At 37.9% G+C, this 19383-nt stretch overlaps 1 protein-coding gene across 1 annotated transcript; it reads left to right on the top strand.

Annotated features, from left to right (window-relative positions):
* Nucleotides 1-736: 736 nt before the first annotated feature.
* On the top strand, nucleotides 737-18746 carry LOC149028087 (ubiquitin-conjugating enzyme E2 variant 1C-like). Its single transcript, XM_089168434.1, has 4 exons — nucleotides 737-974; nucleotides 13191-13330; nucleotides 17505-17630; nucleotides 17944-18746. Exons 1-4 carry the CDS (start codon nucleotides 941-943, stop codon nucleotides 18082-18084), a joined length of 441 nt encoding a protein of 146 aa, XP_089024560.1. The 5' UTR covers nucleotides 737-940; the 3' UTR covers nucleotides 18085-18746.
* The last annotated feature ends 637 nt before the right edge of the window (nucleotides 18747-19383 follow it).

The raw sequence follows: 19383 nt of genomic DNA, 5'->3' as shown, positions 1-19383 counted from the left end.
TCTTATTTTTTTTTTTAAATCCCAAAATGCTAAATTGTTTAGTTGCTTGGTGTGGGAAAGTGGGAGTTCAATGAAACTTGTCTGTTGATGTGGCAGCCCAATTTTCCCACCCCATGCCATTTTAAAACTCCACATATTTGGTGGGACTTTGTGGAAAAGTTGAGAAAAGTAAAAAGTGAGACCCACTCCTATAATCATATGTTATTTGCGGTTTCTAGCCCAACCAGCTGCCCTTCGGCTCAATCGGGAGAAGCAATGGCAATCCGGGTTGCATTACTTCATGCGTTAGCTGAAGACTTGAACAAAGTAATTGTTGAATCACATTGCAAAAATGTGATCGAAATGATATTAAAACCACACATGTCCCTATCCCCTTGGTAATCCAGCCCATTATAGCCGATATCCAAAAACTTGGGCTGCATTTTGTTTCATGTTTCTTTGAACACATTCCTAGGAATGCAAACTGTGTTGTGCATGTCCTAGCACAGAGAGCCCAGTTAATTGAAGATTCAACTGTTTGGCCTAGTTCTACTCCTTGGCTGAGGGATTCTTTATCCTTGGCCTTGGCTTAGTCATCCTTTTAATGAAACTTTCTTACAAAAAAAAAAAAAAGACCCACCACCCCTGTCACTTTTTCACAAAAACCCTATATTTTTCTTCTCCCTCACCCCACTACACATGGGATCCATATATTTTTTTCCCTCATCCCACTTCCCCACTTCCCCACTTCATTCCTCCACAACGCGAACACCGTCACGGCATTGCCTCTTTATTCCTTTTTAGTATTTTTTTCCACCCTGGGCAACCAGCCATTTAACTTTTTTAAGTCTAACAAATAAGAATCTCAATTAATCTCTCCGAAAATAAAGGGTAATAGAAAAAATTCCCTCGACTTCGTACAGATCTGAATAGACCCAGCTGAGTAAGACTATTACCTTCAATGACGATGGGTTCTGGAGGATCGAGTGTTGTTGGTGAGTCATCCTTGACGGTTTGTTATTCAATTTAATCTGTTTTAGATGATTGAACAATTCTTTTTCTTAGTAAATTGTAGATGTTTTTCTGAATTTTGACGTATCATAGATTGGAAAATCTTATGGGTTTTCGGAATTGAGATTGTTCGATGTAATGGGTTGCTTTCAGTTTTTGTGCTGTTCTACCTCTTTCTTAGACAGGAATCCCTAATGGGTCCTCAATGATTAACCCTACGATGTTCGGATTGTTTTGATTATCTGTCGCATTTCTGGGCACTTGTGATTCTTGGTTTATTCCATGTGCTTCTATTTTATGTTATCAATTGAGGATTGCATGGGATATGCAATTAGCAATTTACAATCTTTCGTCCGAGGTCTTATGCGTCGCTCTTTGTTACGCTTTCTTCTTCAATACACTTCGGAGAACCAAGTATAAGATTTACTTTTGAACGGTAACTGTGTACTGTGATTCAGCAGTTCGCTGAACGACTGATTTGTTCTATGCTATACTTATACGTCGTAAATGGATTTCCATTGCGTTTTTAACTTCTTGTATGCTTATGGGAATAGCTTATGAAGCAACAACAGCAAGAACAACAACAAAGAACAACAACAGGCCTTTTACCAACTAAATGTGGTCAGTTACATGGATCCATGCCTTCCAATCAGCTATATGTGGGAATAGCTTATGAAGATTTAACATATTTTATCTTTCTAAGTGAAGTATTTTTTACGCGGACAAACTGCTAAAGGTTTTTGTTTTCTGCTTTTTTTTTTTTGGTGTTTTCTACTTTGTGTGTTTGTGTGTTTCAATATATTCTTTCCACAAGTTTGTGGTTTCTTGTATGCTTCTGGGTAGAGCTTGAAGTTTTGGATTAAGTCATTTTTTAGTGGAAACACTACTGGCATAAAAATGGTATGATTTCCTTTTTATGAGCCGCAAAGTATATTCTTTCTGGTTGTTTTTGGGAATTTGACCATAAGGTTCACTGGTCCATTGAAGTTTTTAATGCAGAAATATTTTGCTGGTTTGAATTGATTACCGAACGTATCCAATTTATTCTTAACGACCACATTTTACTCAATGTCAGTCTTATCTGACTGTTACTTCATTCATATTTACTGGTTGCTTTCTTCCTTCCTTTAAAGCTGATCATGAGTCTAGCTGTAAATAATGAGATGGCCAATTGCCACTTTTTTTTTTCATAGACCCACTATTGGTTTTGCATCGGTGTTTTAACAAGAATTAGCGATTACTTTTTATCTCCATATCAGAACATGACTTTCCTTGTTAAGATATTCCTGTTGAGATTTACACTATGATATTTATGGGATGGAGTGTAACTCTCTTCCCTCTGCCTATCGGTGATCATAGTAACAGTTCATGGATTGGAAATTGTTTTTAGGTCTTTTGTTTCCCACGCAACTCTGCAGCTTGGACACTAACTGTGGTCTGAGTCAATTTGTTTACTACCTCTAGGTAAACAACGAATGAAAAAGAAGATTCCCTTGGTGGATATTAACCAAGCCTAAATCAACAGATGACCAGATTGTGGTTCTTGATATATGGCTAGGTTGAAAATCTATATATGGATCTGTATATTCTATTAAGTTGAAATGATGATCCAAATTTTTGGCGGTTGAAAGAGGAAAAGGAAGGTTGCAGTTGGTATGATCCATTCTTGAACAAATTCCTGGTTCAAAATCAGCCTGTGGACTAAGGAAGGTTTTCTTAGCTCTTCTGGCAACCAGAACTTGTGGGTCCCGACTTGGAAGTCATCTTCACAGCTTGCAGTTCCAAAATTCCAGATTGTTAGAAACTTTGGATCTTATTTCCAATTAAGTCTTGGTTTTAGTTTAGGAGTTTTACTGTTATTAGCTGTAATATATCCTGTCCTTTTCTGATTTGGTTTCCTCATCTGATTAGGTTGTTTATTAAGATTAGGATATTTCCAAATATAGCCTGCAAACATAAGAAGTTTGCTTATTCTGTTTGGGTCTCTATTTCAAGTGTCCTAGTTGCTTAAGAACCTCCAACTAGGTAGGTCAATTGGGAGAATGTTTCCTTTGAAGTTGGGTGATATTCATTGCTGGAGACAGGTAAGGAGTCTCCAAACTCAGCCTTCGGCTGGGGAGGTTCCTTTTTAAGCTTAGATTCAGTTTTCAGGTTTATTAAAAAAGTTGCAGGCCCCCATTATTTAAGAGAAATAAACAGTATGCTGTAGCTTCAGTTCTGTCTAATTCAGAGCTTTCTGCTGTGATGTTTTCATTTGGACTTATTTACTTTCCTGCTTTTGCTTTACCTGTTGCTTTCTTGGTTATCCTGAGATTTCAGTTCTCTCCAGCATTAGGAAATTACATATTTTAACATTTGATGTCATATTTCATCCCTCTTATGTATAGGCCACTTCACCTGATTAATTGCCATCAGGCCCTTATACGGTAACTTTTGAGATTTCTCTGTTTTATTGCCTCTAATTTCTAGTCCTTCGATTGATTTAGGGGTGTCAATGAGCCTGGTTGGGTCTGGCCAGCCTAAACCCTAACCATATTCTAGGGACCTAAGCTTAAACCCAAACCCTACTCAACCCTTCTAGTAAGATTCCCCAACCCAAACTCTACCCTGCCAGGTTCTTCTAAGCCTGACCCACCCTGATTTACCCTAATAGGGTTGGTTAGGGTCGCGTTACCCTGATTCACCCTGACTTTAACCCTGATTTTTATCCATTCCTTGCTGATTAGACACACCTACAGATATGTTCTCCTGAAAATAAAACAGCAAGCATACTCTACAGCTGTAACTCTGAGATTTAACCTTCCAATCCATCGCCCCCCCCCCCGAAAATATAATCTCATGACCTACCATGAAGTCATTGCATATTCATCGAAATAAATCTTGGGTAAGAACTCTTTTACTTACTAGAACCGTATTGTAGTATTACAACCTTGCATGGTTGTTTGAGAGAGTGTAGATCTAAGATCTCCCAATTATATTAAATAGTAGTTGAAGTCTTGGAGATACTTGGAGTCTCTCCAATGGCGGTTAGAGTCTTGGAGTTAAGTGTTGAAGTGTTTGATACAGCTATTAGAGTGGGAATACATTTAGGTCTTTAGAGTTAGTGAGGTATTTGTTATTTAGTTATTCAAACAAAATCTATAAAATCTATATATAATTCTAATTTTATTGAAGTAACATAGGGTCGGGTAGGGCCAGCCTGGGTTGGCTCGAGGGTTAAACCCGAACCCTACCTGAAGCTGCCAAGGCTAGTTAATTTGTAACTTGGATTCACCTTTCAGGTGGAAAAGTTGGGCCGGGCGCAGATCAGGCTTTATGGCGGGTTTGGGCTGACAAGGTTTTATTGATACCCTTTTGCCACTACTTTGATTTTTAAAATCACTAGATGATCTGACTTTAGTGTCTTCGGTGATTTAGAACCCAATCAAATTCTATGTGAAAGCTACTAATGTTGCAGGCATGGATATATCTGATATGCATAACTTGTCATATGTATTACTTTATGGGGCGGGTATTATGGCTGCAGATTTGGTCGCCTTGCTTTTTGTGTCTCTTGGCGTTCTTCCTCATTTATTAGCATGTGGTAGGCTGTTTTCACACTATTTTTGTGGACATCTTTTTCCACAGAACAATCTAATGATGAAATGATTTTGTTTTGTAGTTGAAATTGTAAATTTTATGGCGCTTTTTGGTTCCTTGTTTGAAATAGTAGGGAATGTTACCAGAGCAAGAACTTAGTAATAACCAAACCATCCTTTACCATTTCCTCAGCTTGGAACCTCCTTAGAACGCCCTTCCCCACTGTCCCTTGGCTCCTCCTTGTCTGGTTCAAAGGCCACATTCCCCGCCACTCCCTTACCCTTTGGAGAGCCCTTAACCTTGCCCTCCCAACCCAAGCTTTCCTCATTAGCCGCCACATCCCTGCCAACCCAAACTGCAACCTTTGTTGGAACAATACGGAAGACCTTGACCATCTTTTTTCCCGTTGCCCGCTATCCTCCTTTGTTTGGACCCTAGCACTTGCGTCTATTTGGCCCCGATCACGGAGGTCTTTTGGGTTTGCCCGAGATTGGAACTGGATCCTAAGAAGCTATGCCGGTGCTACTATCTGTGAACAAGTGGGTAAGCTTGTCTTTGCCGCCATGATACATCATCTTTGGTGGGAGCGTAATATGGGAAGATGGTCTACCAAATCGTGTTCTCGAGATTTGATTTGGAAAGCTATCTCCCATGATGTCTCTTCTAGACTTCTCTCTCTTCCCCATCCCCTTGTCACTGACACTCCAAGAAATAGGTTGATTGTTAGTTCTTGAAATCTCTCCTCCTCTCTCCTCTCTTCAGTCTCTCCAGTCGCTATTGTTTGTGCTTGTGGTTGTATGTGCTTGTTTGTTTTTCCATTAATTAAATTATTTATTCATCCAAAAAAAAAAACCAAACCTAGATTAAGCAAGTGTAGAAATGAGAGAAAAGCAGAAGGATCAAATAATACAAATGATAGTTTTAAATAGAAGTGGAAATGACCTAAAGCAACAACATAGTCCAGATCCAATGACACCTCACTCATGATAGGATCGATTATGACTTTGTGAGAACTCCTTGTCACTCAAATTGTGAGAATAATAGTGATCCATGGTTTGTATAGTATATACCCACCTTAATACTCCATCCCCAACACCCCTCCGCAGCAAAAAAATTTAAGGCTTAAGCATACAAATCTCCCATGCCTAGCTTGGAACAACTCTTCTTGAAATCGTGCCTTAAAAGTTAGGAGTGGCTTCATAAATAGATCCACCATTTGTAGACAATCGGGGTGGTGCTTGAATAGTGTAACGAAGTTAATTTGGAGTGATCAACTGCAAAAGTGATTTGAAATGAAAACACCTAACCTATTTGATGCAGCGCTAAAGACATATGCTAGAAAAAGGAAGCCCAATGGCCAGGCCAATTAATGGCCTAAGGTATGACCCAAATCAACTGATGGCTATCATGGGATAAGACTATTTCGGTGGATTAAAGTCAGCCCACATGTTATGATCTTCATGGGCTAGACTTAAGCCCATGTCCAGTCTAATATGAATGGGAACTTGAGAAATTCATCAAAAGAGAATAAAATGGGCTATATTTTGAAAATAAGGAACTCATCATCAGAAGGAGCTTTCCTTAGTTCGGAGTTAGATAGTGGTTGAGTTAATATGAGGTGGGTGTTAGCTAGTGGTTATGTCTTTTAGATTATCTATATAAAGGGATTATGTAAGAGGGTGGAGCACTTCACTTATTAAATGAAATAAAAATTGCTTTGCAAGCCCTTCTTCTCTATGGGGAAACCTTGTATTTGATCAATGTAGGTTGGTTATTCGATTCAGTCATCACCTTGCTGTGTAAAGCCCGGGTGTTATTTCGTTGTCCTTATTGCTCTCTCAAATCTGTCATATTGTTCCCTTACTTCTTCATCTAGAACAAGACTATGTAGCTATTAATCTTCTATGTCAGTTACTAATCAGCACTGTAGTTGTTTGAATGAACCAAGGAAAATAAGGATGGACTTCATGAATAAATCATTACGGATGATGTTTCCCAATTTCACTGGATTCACAGTACAGATGGGAGAAAAACTTGGAAGTAGGAATTGATGTGAACAAGGTCGACCCCCCGGCCAAAACCCTAAAGTGGGCCCACCTAGGGCTGGCCGAACCCAAAGAGGGTATTCTGGTCAAAACCAACCCTAAATAGTTGCTGATTTTAAATTCCAGAATCTTCTTTTTATTTTTCAGCAGGTGAGTCTTTGGTTTTTTAATTCCAATATATGTTTATTAGAGTCTTTTGTGTGTGTGTGTGTGTGTTTTTAAATTAGCATTTGAAAATTAGAGTCTTTAGATAATTAGGATTTCAGTTTCAGCATGTGTCAATTAGATTCCATTAGATCTTTATTATTTGGTCGGTTGTGATTAAATGTAGGGGGATTCTAATCATAAAGGAGTCCCATTAGGTTTAAAGTCTTTAGTAGGCTATAAATAGCCTATTCTTTATTTGTAATTCTTCAAGTCTGATTATTTTAATAAGAATATTGAATTTGAGGGGGCCAGAGCGGATCTTTAAGTAAATCTTTCTTCTTCAGTGATCAGCAACTCTCTAGAAATCTTCTTCAGAAAATTCCAGCAAGTGTTGAAGAGATTCCCCACTAAGTAATGCAGCCCAGTCCCTTCCGCTTTCTCTCCTACCATCGCAAGTCTTCCCCACCCCTTCCCCTTCACTCGCTGCCTTCCCCCAGCTCGTCCCTACCTCCCTTAGCCCCCGCAAGTTCTTCCCCACCCTCCCCTGTTCTGCGCAGGCATTCCCACCCCCTTCCCCAGCTGCTGCACGTTAGCTACAACATCCCTAGGGACTCATGACACCCCCAACCCCCTCCCGTACTTTGGGGTACACCACCTTCCCTCTCTGAATGCTTCAGCCCTCTCTCTTCGTCTCTTATTCCTTGCAGTAGAACAAGAAAGCAGAAAAAAACAGAAAAAATGAAGAAAGAAAGAAGAAAGAAAAGGAAAGGAAGAAAAGAAAAGAATAAAGAAAGAAATGAAAGAAAAGAAAAGAAGAGGAAAATCAAGAAAGGGATAGAGAAGTTCCTGTTTTCTTTTCAAATTCAACCCATATTCCTTTTGTTAAACCTCAAACCTAATTTATCTCCATCCCATGTAGTTTTGTTTAACCAAACCTTACCCATAACCTCTGCATTTGGGATCCATCCTTATTCAACAGTATTATCCAACCCATAGTTGTTTCATCCCTTTAATTATTTTGGATTTCTTAAGCCATCCTTTGGGTGACTTGTGAACAATCCTAACTTGTCTCTAGGCTTTCCCATGATCTCTGAAAGAACCACAATCATCCCATAATATTTCTTGAGTTATTTGCTGAAAGATTTTGGACGACCCTTAATTTTAGGGAATCAATTCTAGAAAACCTAACTCTAAAATTGGGTTTCACATTGAGAACCATGTGTTGAAGCTTGGTAGAGATAAATGCCATTGAAGAGGGGAAACACTGGCAGTTGGTAGAGATAAATGTCATTGAAGAGGGGAAACACTGGCAGTTGGTAAGATAAATTCCATTGAAGAGGGGAAACACGGGCAGTAGTAGCAGCAGCAATAAAGTTACCAATGCCATGTAAATAGTCGAGTGCTGCTTGGTACCGGTTGTTTTTCTTGTTTGAAGGTCCTGAAAACAAAGTTGGAATGGGAAAATAAAGGCGATAAAGCATTTTAGGATTTTGGTCAGTTTAACAGATTGGAATCTTAATGATAACTGGCATAGTTGCCCCCACCGATCAGGTGAAAAAAGGTGGTGGAGAGGGTTAAATTTTAAGACCAAATCGACCAGATTGATCGAAGTTCCTGCGTGCCTTGCCAACTTTGGTAATGGGGAAACATGAGGAATAGAAGACTAGGGTCATAGATTTAGATAACCGCAGGGTTCCCCTTCAAAGGAACCTGCCAATACCTCCTTGGCTGCATTATTCTCAATAATTTTATTCATCAAAAACTGATTTCTTCTGTGGTAGGCATGAGAATATATAGCCTTTACAAGACTCCAAATACGGTCAAATTAAAAAACCCAACTAACTTGGACTCCTTACTAGACTAGACAACTCCAACTAAAATAAGAAAGTAATTGGGATTCTGTAATCAGATTCTGTAATCAGATTAGTAACTTGGATTCTGTAATCCTTACTAGCCTTTACCCCTCTTGCGGCTTCTGCTGGGCCTCTTTTTTCTGTTCACATCAAGTATAGAGTCTTGAAAATTGTATGGTGTATTAGTTTCCTCATTAATACAAACGTGTCACTAAAAAATAAACAAGAAAGAGAGAAAAGAAATTAAAGATGTGAAGGGTGACAGGCTGTGCTAGGGTTTAGAAGGAAAACCTGGCCTTGTTTCACCCCTTCTTTGTAATTTGACCATGTCTAGGTTAACATGTTTCAGCAGTGTGATTGGGCTTGCCACAAAAGTGCACAGTTGGAGGATCGATCACTCTGTGCGCCACTTGGACCTGGCTGCCATTGTAGTATTAGGGAAATTACCCAACTACCGTCATAAGGTTGATGATCACAGACACGTATAACAAAGTTTTAACAACATATTCTTGTGATTAAAGATGGCCTAAATGGAATGCAAGGGGATAAACTCACTCAAAGAGCGTACATTGCACTAAAGTAGTCCAAGTGTCACATAATGATCAAAACTAAGGGACTCAAGACATGGAGGACCAAGGTAGGACTTATCGCATGTAAGTACATCCAAAGACTTAAGAATGAAGAAAAGACAAGCTGGAGACCATGCATATAGAATAGGGAAGTGGAAGATTGTAAAAGCATGCATTTTTCAAGTTTGTAAATGTGCAAAAGGGTCTATTAGGTCAGTCCTAACTTCTAAGGGGCATAAACAATTATTTTTCGAAGCCCTAAAAAAGCTCATGGACTGTGTGTCGGTTGATTGTGAGCCAAAATGTCTTGATCGACCATCACCATCCCAGAGACCTTACGAGTCACGACATCAACTGTGTAAGGGTCTTGGTCGACTACCAGTCCACGGTTGATGCCATAGTTGACCATGAATCAACCATCAGTTAGCTAACTTACAATGGCTAGTTTTAAACCACTATATTGAGCTGGTGAACCGTGAGAAACAGGTTGATCGTGTGTTCAAAAATATGACCAGTTTCTTTTGAGCAAATTGCACTGGCACCCCAAAATGGAGGCCTTAAAGCATTGACACCCCACTTTATGTTTAAAAAGCACAAAGACCCCAAAATTGAATTTTAATTGGATATATTTGTTCAATTTGTCATTGAAAATCTTTCAGACACTGTTTATTATAGGGATATTTTTGAAAATAAACAATGATTTAACTGTTTTTAGTGATAAATTTGACAAATATATCCAATGAAATCCAATTTTGGGGTCACTGTGCTTTTTAAACATAAAGTGGGGGTGTCAGTGCTTTAAGGCCTTCATTTTGGGGTGTCAATGCAATTTGCTCTTTTCTTTTTGTGGGACCCAATTCAAAACTCAAGTCATTTGGCTATTAGTAGGGGTGTTAATGACTCTTTGAAGCACTAATTCCAAAACCATTATTGCCCTTGTAGTTGTGCTTTAGCTCTTGGTTTTAGTGTCCTTAAATCCAAATTCCTTTAGGAGGTTAATCTTCTTTACCAAGGAGGCTGAAGTGTTGTGGAGTTTGGAGACCAACCAAGTGCATACATTCTACATCCATACAAAGGGTTTGTGCCACACCCTAGAGGTATTTATTATTTTATTTTTACGTAGTTCTTCGTTTGTAATTGGGTACTCTTGCTCGGAATCAAAGATTCTTGCAAGAGGTGCTCTTGCCGACAAAGATTTTGTGAAGGTGTTGTCCCCACCAATTGTACTGAAAGAGACATACTAGTGGAAATTTTTCTAAAGGTTTCGAAGGGAGTGGACGTAGATTCAGTTGAATTTGACCACTATAAATCTTTATGTTGTTGCTATTGTTCCTTTACTTTTATAATTTTAACTATTAATCAATTGCAAGGACAAGGTGAAATCCAGTAGTCTCAACCTATTCACGCCTCTTCTAGGTTGGCTTTCATGTTGCAACTGTGAACCACTCCCCCTCCTTTTAGAGGTCAGATCCCAACCACTCTAAATGAAGGCAGAGCTCCCTTTAGGAGAGGAGGTGAAATATGTCCGTGAAGATTTTTACGTCAGAAGAGGGGATATATTTTCTGGCATGAGAAGTTCCTTTTCAAATCTTCTGGTACACGGTACACTTCTAGTACTGTAGTCAAAATTTGAAACATTATATTAGATGCAATGGACTGATCCATGCTATTCCATAACTATAGACAAACAGTATCATGGGAGAATTAGATGCAATGGACTGATCCATGCTATTCCATAACTATAGACAAACAGTATCATTCTCCCATGCCCATTCTTCATAGCCTTTTATTTCAGTGGGTTTGTTAGAGTCAGTATTGGGAGTATCTGATAGTAGATTAGTAGACTCTCTTTCGTATTGCTTTTATGTTTATATTTATTTGACATATAAATATAAAGAGGGATGTTTTGTATGCTTTATAGTTTTCATTTCTGTTTAACATACATCAATATAAAGTAAAATCCTTGTATATCTATGATAAATCCAATGAGCACATGTTCAGAATTATGAATAAAGAAGTACTTTAGCATAAATTAAAGAATCTGCTCACTATGACACTATGAGGATTCATTCTTGGGAATGAGCCAAGTTGAAATCGCCCAGCCCAAACTGAACTTAATTCTATTGGGCTGGTTTCAATTTGGGGTATATGAACCCCAAACTGAATGACACTGAAATCAGAAGGGCTTGACACCAAACTGGAACCAGCTCAAAACCTGGAGTGAAAATTGAAACCAAATCAGTAGACACCGATAAGAAACTGGTAACTGTCTGAAAAGATTATCTTTAGTTTTATATAAATATATATGTAAAGCGGAACACAAACAAAGCTAAAAGGGAAGCCAACCCACAAACAAACTGTTACAAGAATCTGATGTAAACCTGAAACCAAACTTCCCTTGTTAGTTTGGCTCCAGCTTTATCATCTCACACTGGGAATGACTCAGCCCTGACTTACCTATTGACATATTTACTGCGTACCTTTCATTTTCATGTTCCAGCCTCTTTTGAAATACTGTTTCTCCATAAGAGATATGAGTGCTACGTCAGCAACTCTCAAGATGAATTGAGAGTTACTGTCTCCAGTCTTCCTCTCTCTCTCTCTCTTTCTCTCTCTTGTCTATCGCGTTATCTTTTCTTTCTCTCCGTCTCAGTGTACATAATGTATTCTGCACTAGACCAAATCTATTTTTGTTATATGGTGTATTATGTATGCTGCTAACACCCAAGCAATTATTGTTCAAAGTCCATAACCTATTATCACAATTGATTATTCATATAAATTGGTTGTAAATAAAAATATAAACTATGCTAAAGAGAGCTTTGGTTTGCCTTTGGCATTGATATAGACCTTGATGGCTTAAGCCCCTAGAAGATAATTTCTCATGCCTTCAAGTTTGATGGTGGCGATGGAAGATCCATTCCAAAATTTAAATGAAACTATTATCAGCAATCAGGGTCAGATGAGACTGAAGGAGGCTTAATAAATGAAAACCCTCAAAATGTAATATTCAGATCTGAGAACCAGCGTTGATAACTGAAACCCGAAAAGCAATTTCATTTAGATATCATCACAAACTTGAATAGGGAAGATAAATTACCTCCAACCAAGGAGATTGATATACTTCTAACTGGATTGTTTGAAGCCTTATAGATTAAGAACAACGTTGCAAAATCTCAAGTCAATTAGATGGGCGGATCAAAAGTAATTTTAGAAGCTTGAGTTCTGGTGAAGGGCCCCACCATATTATTTTTATATATCTAGGATTCAACTGATATTATTTATAATAATTGTAGTTAGCCTGCTATTCTCTTTGTAACTCATTATTTCACTCTCTTAGCTCAGTGATAGAACTCATTGATTCACTGCAGAGGAAACTACTGAAAGCAGCAACACAATCCAAACCTCATTCACTGTAGGAACAAACCTGTTATCATGGGAACCCCTTCACCTGTATCATTGACAAGAATAGTGCACCTAATGGGGGACCACAACTTCTTTGGACACACTTTAACAGAAACTACTGGAAAAAGAAAGGGATAAAAAGACCCACACAATGTGGCCCAACTGGTGAAATAAACCACTAATTTTGACATACGGACTATCTGGAACTCGTGGTCTACCCAGTTGTCAGTCTGACTCTGATGTGCCAAAAATGGAAAAAGAAAAAGATTTCTGACTGACAAAAATATCACTGTCATGTGGAAGAGTTGACAGTGAAATAGCTTGAATCATAAATCATTAGCTCTGGCAGAATCCTTTTGTAGTGGTTCTATAAGTAGTGGTCATATACCCTACATCAATTCTTAAAGTTACTGAAAATCATTTTCGGAAAGGTTTCTTTTTTTATTTTTATAGTTTGGACTTCAGGTATGCTGAGGTGTGTGTGCTGAGGGCATCCATGCTGCTGTTCAGTGTCAGTTGAACTGCATGCAATGTAACATCAATGCTTTTTGTGCACAGACCTTGTCAGTGGACAGTTTTCTCATCTTAATGTTGCTATGCAGTTCCTCGAAACTTTAGGCTGTTGGAGGAACTTGAACGTGGGGAAAAAGGTATTGGTGATGGTACAGTCAGCTATGGAATGGATGATGGGGATGATATTTACATGCGCTCTTGGACTGGTACTATTATTGGTCCGCACAACGTAAGTCTTTTATTGCGTTGTCAATTGTCATATGATATATACTTGGAAGTTTTCTGCTATGTCGGTAATGTATCTGCTTATATCTTGTTTTACTCCCTCCCTGCAAACTATTGATGTTTCCTTCTATGTGTGGGTTCGTTAACCTGATAGCAGTAGTCAAGTAATCTCCTGACCATCCTATCTGACATTTTCATGTGATTCTGACATAAGAAACCTGTAAAATAAGAGGTGCGATAAAAATGAATAAAAATTTAGCTGCCATATGACTGTATGGGCAGGTCAGATCATTGATGTTGATGGTTTGGTGTGCAGTGCAATCAAAATATATAGCACCAATTATCAATGGCCCTCTAGTTTTCCTGGTGGCCAATAAGAGAGCTTTAAGTGGGCAACAAGAGAAGGCTATTTGGCTGATCTTCTGTAGCATATAAGAATGTGACCATGTTGGATGAAAAAACAGAAAGTTATGGGCTTAAATAAAACAAACTCAGCTTATATTTGGTTGTTCTGCCAATTTAATGGAGCAGAGGGATGGGTAAGGTTACTTCAGAAGGTTGTGGTTTGCTCCTCTGTAACTACAAAGTGTGGCTTAAGGTTATTTATGTTCTGTTAGCAGGCATTTATGGGTATTACACTAATTTGGTAAGGTTTAGGATAAAGATGTTGCTTAGAGTACTACCGCATGCATATGGACATATCTTGATGCACTGAGCGTTTTGGCTAGTATTTGATACAGGATGTAAATCAGAATCTTCAATCCTGTGGATGCTGGGGCCTAAATATTGGCCTTATGGCTTAGAGGTAGAGGCATCATTCTAGAATGATGCAAGTTGTTGAAAGTATTTAGAAGTTTGAATTGTGTACTACTAAGGAAAAAGATAATTGACCGTGAACAGTTCACGAGAACACTTTAAGACGTTGGAAATTGAAGAAAAGGATTGACAACATAAATTTGTCTTAAAGCAGCAGCAAATGCCTTACGGCAGCCAAGAAGAGAAAGGATTCGCTTCCTACTGGAAACCATTAACTTTTCATTCCATAACCAATAAAACCTGGACTAAATGACACATTGAAATCCAGCTGCTCATACTTCCATCATGAAGTAGGAATTAGAGGGATTACAGGTGAATACAGTGGGGATACTCTTTGGAGTTTGTGCCTGGTAATTAGGTTAAAAATTGTTCTCATGGAATCATGGGATATCGTTAAATGTTTTATGCTGCTATAGTGCTCCATTTACTGTTGATATGAATACTTGGTTGCTTTGATGCTCTTAACTTGAGTTTTCAGTGAATTCATTTTAGTTCTCGAAATGTTCTATTCTAAGAAGCAATCAGTGTCGATGGGATTTCTTTAGCTATTTATCCCCCCCCCCGGCATGCCTAGCAGCCAATGAATACTAATAATCAGATGGGGGGAGGGGGAGAACATATATGCATCAAATTGAATTTTAATTTACAGTCCTCATCACCAGCTGGTATTTTGTATTCCAGATTAACATGTGGACTGTTTTATTTGGGCCTTTGCCCACACTGAATCTTGAAAAGAATCCACGTCACTGAGAACTTTCTAACTGTAACACTTGTGAACCAGTAGATGGGTATCGAATTCCTGATCTTTTTTTATTTACTGATTTGAGGATTGGTTTGTTATCATCTTTCTGACCGTAGTTGTAGTTATGGTACTTATCCATTGTCTTCAGTTGTATGTCTGGGACTCGTACTCAGTTTGGTTCTTTGCGATAGGTTTCTTTTCTCATATTATTGTAGACTATCATCTGGTGGGCCCCATTTATTGTTTGTTGGTTGTTGTCCCTGATTATTTTGTTTATGTACTAGGGAAACTGTTGTCTTAGTTGATGCTTTTGATTGGTTGGAGTTATTTGGAGTTGTAGCACTGGCTCATTGTTATCTAGTTGAGCCTGCGTAATATTTGGGTCCATGTAATCCCTTTGGATAGCTGGTAGGTAGAACCGTGTATACTGCAACACCGATGGTTGGGTTTGTTAGAACTGTGGGTCATATAGTGATTTATATATAGCTCTACTTTAAGAACAATGGTAGTGATCTAGGCAGACTACGTTTTTGATTAATGATTTTTAACTATACTGAAAATGGAAGTTTGATGTGCATAACCACCCTCCCCACCCAAAAATTTTAAAAAACATGGAGCACACTTAAAATTGGAAAGCTATGGATAGGCATCACTAGTTATCCTGACTTGTCTGCATTAAGGCAGCTGCCTCTTGATGCTGGGGGTAAGCAAGGTAAGCTTTCATTGAATTTCTTTTTTTTTCTTCTTTTTTCTTCTTTTGTTTTGGTGGGCTTTTTTTTTGGGGTTGTGGTGGAGTTGCGCACTGCAAAAGTAATATAGTACCAATCAGCCTCGAGTCTATTAACTAAAGAATCATCAGAAGTTCATCATTTGATTTTTCATGCCATCCTGTTCTACTAGGAAAACTCTGTTTGGCATTTGGCATTATGGTTTGCCTGCAATGATAACACCTGGTGACACTAAAGAGGCGAGATGGGGTATGGCTTGTTTATTCTGTTGGCACTGAAACTTGATTACAGTAAAGGTGTGCCATATATACTTAAAAGCAATTCCTAGTTGAGCCTGGCTGTAATTTGATATGCGAAGGATGTACCCAGTGCTTGTGGTTCCCCCTACTGCAGGGAGCCTAAGTAACTTCCAGTTGCAGAACTCACTCAACTTTTCAGTTCCTGGTAAAACTGGGCTGTACCCAAGTGGGACCTTTTAGTCAAGACCCGAATTAGCACTGTCACTAGGTTGCCTTATTATGCTCAGAGCCTGAGATAGGCTAACAGCCTTAATAGTTGGCCAGCTTGGTTATTCTGACCATGATTGGCTAGTTTTGAACTTTTCAGTTTCTATTCAAACTAGGCTGTACCTGGAAGGAACCTTTTATTCTGGCCTTGAATTAGCAGTGTCACCAACGTGTCATTGTGAAGAAGCCTGTTGTAGTCTGGGTATTAGGGAAGATTTGTTCATCGGAGATTAAATTGTAATATCCCATGTCAGGTATTTCTACTTTTCTTGTACTTTACTATTATTCTAAATAAAGGCTGGCAGTTTCAATCAACAACATAAGTCAGATTCTGTAAATATTCATCAATGTCTCATTATGCTAAGGGCCTGAGATATGAGTAGTAACAATTCTGAATGGCTGGCCAGCTAGGTTATTCTGACCGTGGTTGACTTGCTTTCACTAGTTCAAGGGATCAGTTGAATAGTATGGCAGTTCAATAATAAGGTGCCGTGGTAGCTTTATTTTGCCCTTTGCCACCATTGTTTTCCTGTTTTAGTGAATTATTATCTTTCTGTTTTACATAAGAAAGATGAGGTGGCCCGACTTGATGGTACAGATTATGTAGCTGAAGTCACTTCAGATCTAATTGGTGCATTTTTGTAACAGTTTGTGGCTTTGCCAGCTCTTGGCACTGGAAGTTGCTAAAAAATATTTTGCTTGTAATTTAAGATTTTATTTGTTTGGATTTATAATTAACAAGTAAGATGGGATTTAACTCAACATTTTGGATTTTGCACTGCCTGAGGGAATTCTGTTGTTTTATTACAATTCATGCTTTCACCATTCTAGATGGTAGGAAAATAGCCTTGATTTGCACCACTTTAGCTGGTATCTTACAGCAACTTGGAAGGGAGCAGTAATTTTTTCTGTGGCTGAAAAACTATCCATCATATTTCAGCAAGCTCAACCTGTATCATGTTTTTAATGGGGACTAGGATGTCAGTTAAGTTTTTTCTAAGCCATTATATGTTTGCAAACAACTGAATATTTTTGCTTTTCCCATGTTAGATCCAATATTTTTAGAGCCCCACTGATACTGTGTTTATTCAATAATGGATCCTTATTTAAGGATATCTTGGTTATTTCTTATGTGTGGAAGCATGTTATGGCTGTTGTCCAGAATCTTTAGGAGTCCAACAGTAACCAGTTTGAGTCAACTGTTCTGGCACTTTTGGGGTAAACTAATAGGTTTGACTAATTGAATACAACTATCCATTGATGTAAGGGTGGTTCTCACATGTTCCTCTGTTTTTTGGAGTTTGAAAATATGAGTGAGGTGTAAAATGTATCTCCTGTGTTATTTCTAATTTACAAAGCTTTATGAACGTAATGTTTACTTTTCAGTCTGTCCATGAGGGTCGCATCTATCAGTTGAAGCTGTTCTGTGATAAAGATTATCCTGAGAAGCCTCCAAGTGTTCGCTTCCATTCAAGGGTCAACATGACTTGTGTTAACCATGAGACTGGAGTGGTAATGTTTTCTTTCTTTTTCCTAGTTAATATGGATAAACTTCTATATATTGCTGACATTATATCTTTTTACATATGTACTCTTCACTTCCCAGTATTGATTGCGTTTTTCCTCTCCGAAGCAATGAAAATCAATAATGAATTCTCTTATTACACTCCATAAGCAACAAAATACAAGCTTGACGACAATGGCTTGTCTTCTCATGCCCATTACACTCCAGCAAATCTTCATCACTGAAAATCTTGATAGTCATGTTCGTTGAAAAATAAATCTAAAATAAAATTTGAAAACCTGCAACCATGATGCTTTCCAGGTAGAAGCAAAGAAGTTTGGAATGCTTGCAAATTGGCAGCGGGAGTACACCATGGAAGACATATTGACGCAGCTGAAAAAAGAAATGGCAGCACCCCACAACCGGAAACTGGTTCAGCCCCCTGAGGGTACTTTCTTCTAGTTGAAGATGAAAAAAGAAAGAAAAAAAAAAGAGTAGTTAGACTGCAACAATTATATACCAATATAGTTTGTAACTCTGTGTTGGTCCTATGAGCAAAAAAGAGGACCCTGAACACCTGAAAGCTTTTCATTTTACCCTGTTTTCACTCTTACGTTGTCTAACTGTGCGTGTTTGATGGTTGTTATTGCTTGTGTGTCATATTGAAAATATACTTTCAGAAGCTGTGGATTTAGTGGTCTGTTTAAACTCGCAAGCTTTTTGGAGTCATGGTTTGCCTATGTGTTCTGTCTCCCCTTTGGCTCACTGAAAGCAGAACTTGGTTCTGCTGGGAACAATAAAGTTTGAATCTATAATCCCTACTGTGTCTACCAAAACGCTTTGAACCTGAAAAAGATTGTAAGCAATGGTTTCCTTTGTGGAAGTTAGCGATGTATACTATATTTTGCAGAACATGCGGATGCTCTGCTCTTGGTATGATTTTTCAAAGGATACAATTATGGAAGGATTGTTTTCTGCATTTATAGCATGGAGTAGGGATGATATTTATCCATGAAGGCACAATAGAGTCTGTTTAAGGAACCTGTGATTCTTTACGTAGCAGATTTTTGTGGGTGTTTTCTTCCAGTGGGTTTAACAGTATGGTAAGGGATGCTAACTTAGGGGTTCTTTGGTATCAATTCTCATTCTCATTATTTTCTTAGATGTGTTTGATATCCATGATAGATTTTGTGTAAAAAATTCATTTTATTCATTTTTATGCTAATCATTGAAAATTCAAATGCAAATTGAGTAAAATGGTAAATATACGTTCTTTTATAAAAATTCTATTATTTAACTTTTTCTAGTTTCTCAATTTCTAACGAGATCTTTTTTCAATTTTATTATCATTTTTTTTTCATTGACATACCAAACTCATTTTGTATTTTATAATTTATTTTATCCAATATTTTAATAAAAAATAAATTATATATTCATTTCTTTTAAACAAATAAAATAGAGCATAAGATTTTATAAAAAAAAAAACCCCTCCCTTAGATATGACGTCAACATGTTGGGTTTCACTTTGTTGTCATTGTGGAGAATATTGTTTGTCTATTTGCTCGAGCTCATTAGATAGGATAACCACAATATCACTTTCCAAACTCATTATTCTACTCAGGAAATTAGAAAATATGTTTTTTTATATATGTTCAAATCCCATTTAGCTACATGAAAAAATGATTTCCAAATATCATCCAAATTTATTGAAAAAATAATTAAAAATTATATTTACAATGGATTACAAGGATTTTCATTGAA

Source organism: Hakea prostrata, chromosome 1 (genome assembly GCF_041222555.1).
Source record: "Hakea prostrata isolate BN-2017 chromosome 1, UWA_Hpros_2, whole genome shotgun sequence".
Lineage (NCBI taxonomy): Eukaryota > Viridiplantae > Streptophyta > Magnoliopsida > Proteales > Proteaceae > Hakea > Hakea prostrata.
Note: the sequence above shows the minus strand (reverse complement) of the source record. Positions and strands in the feature narration are given on the sequence as shown.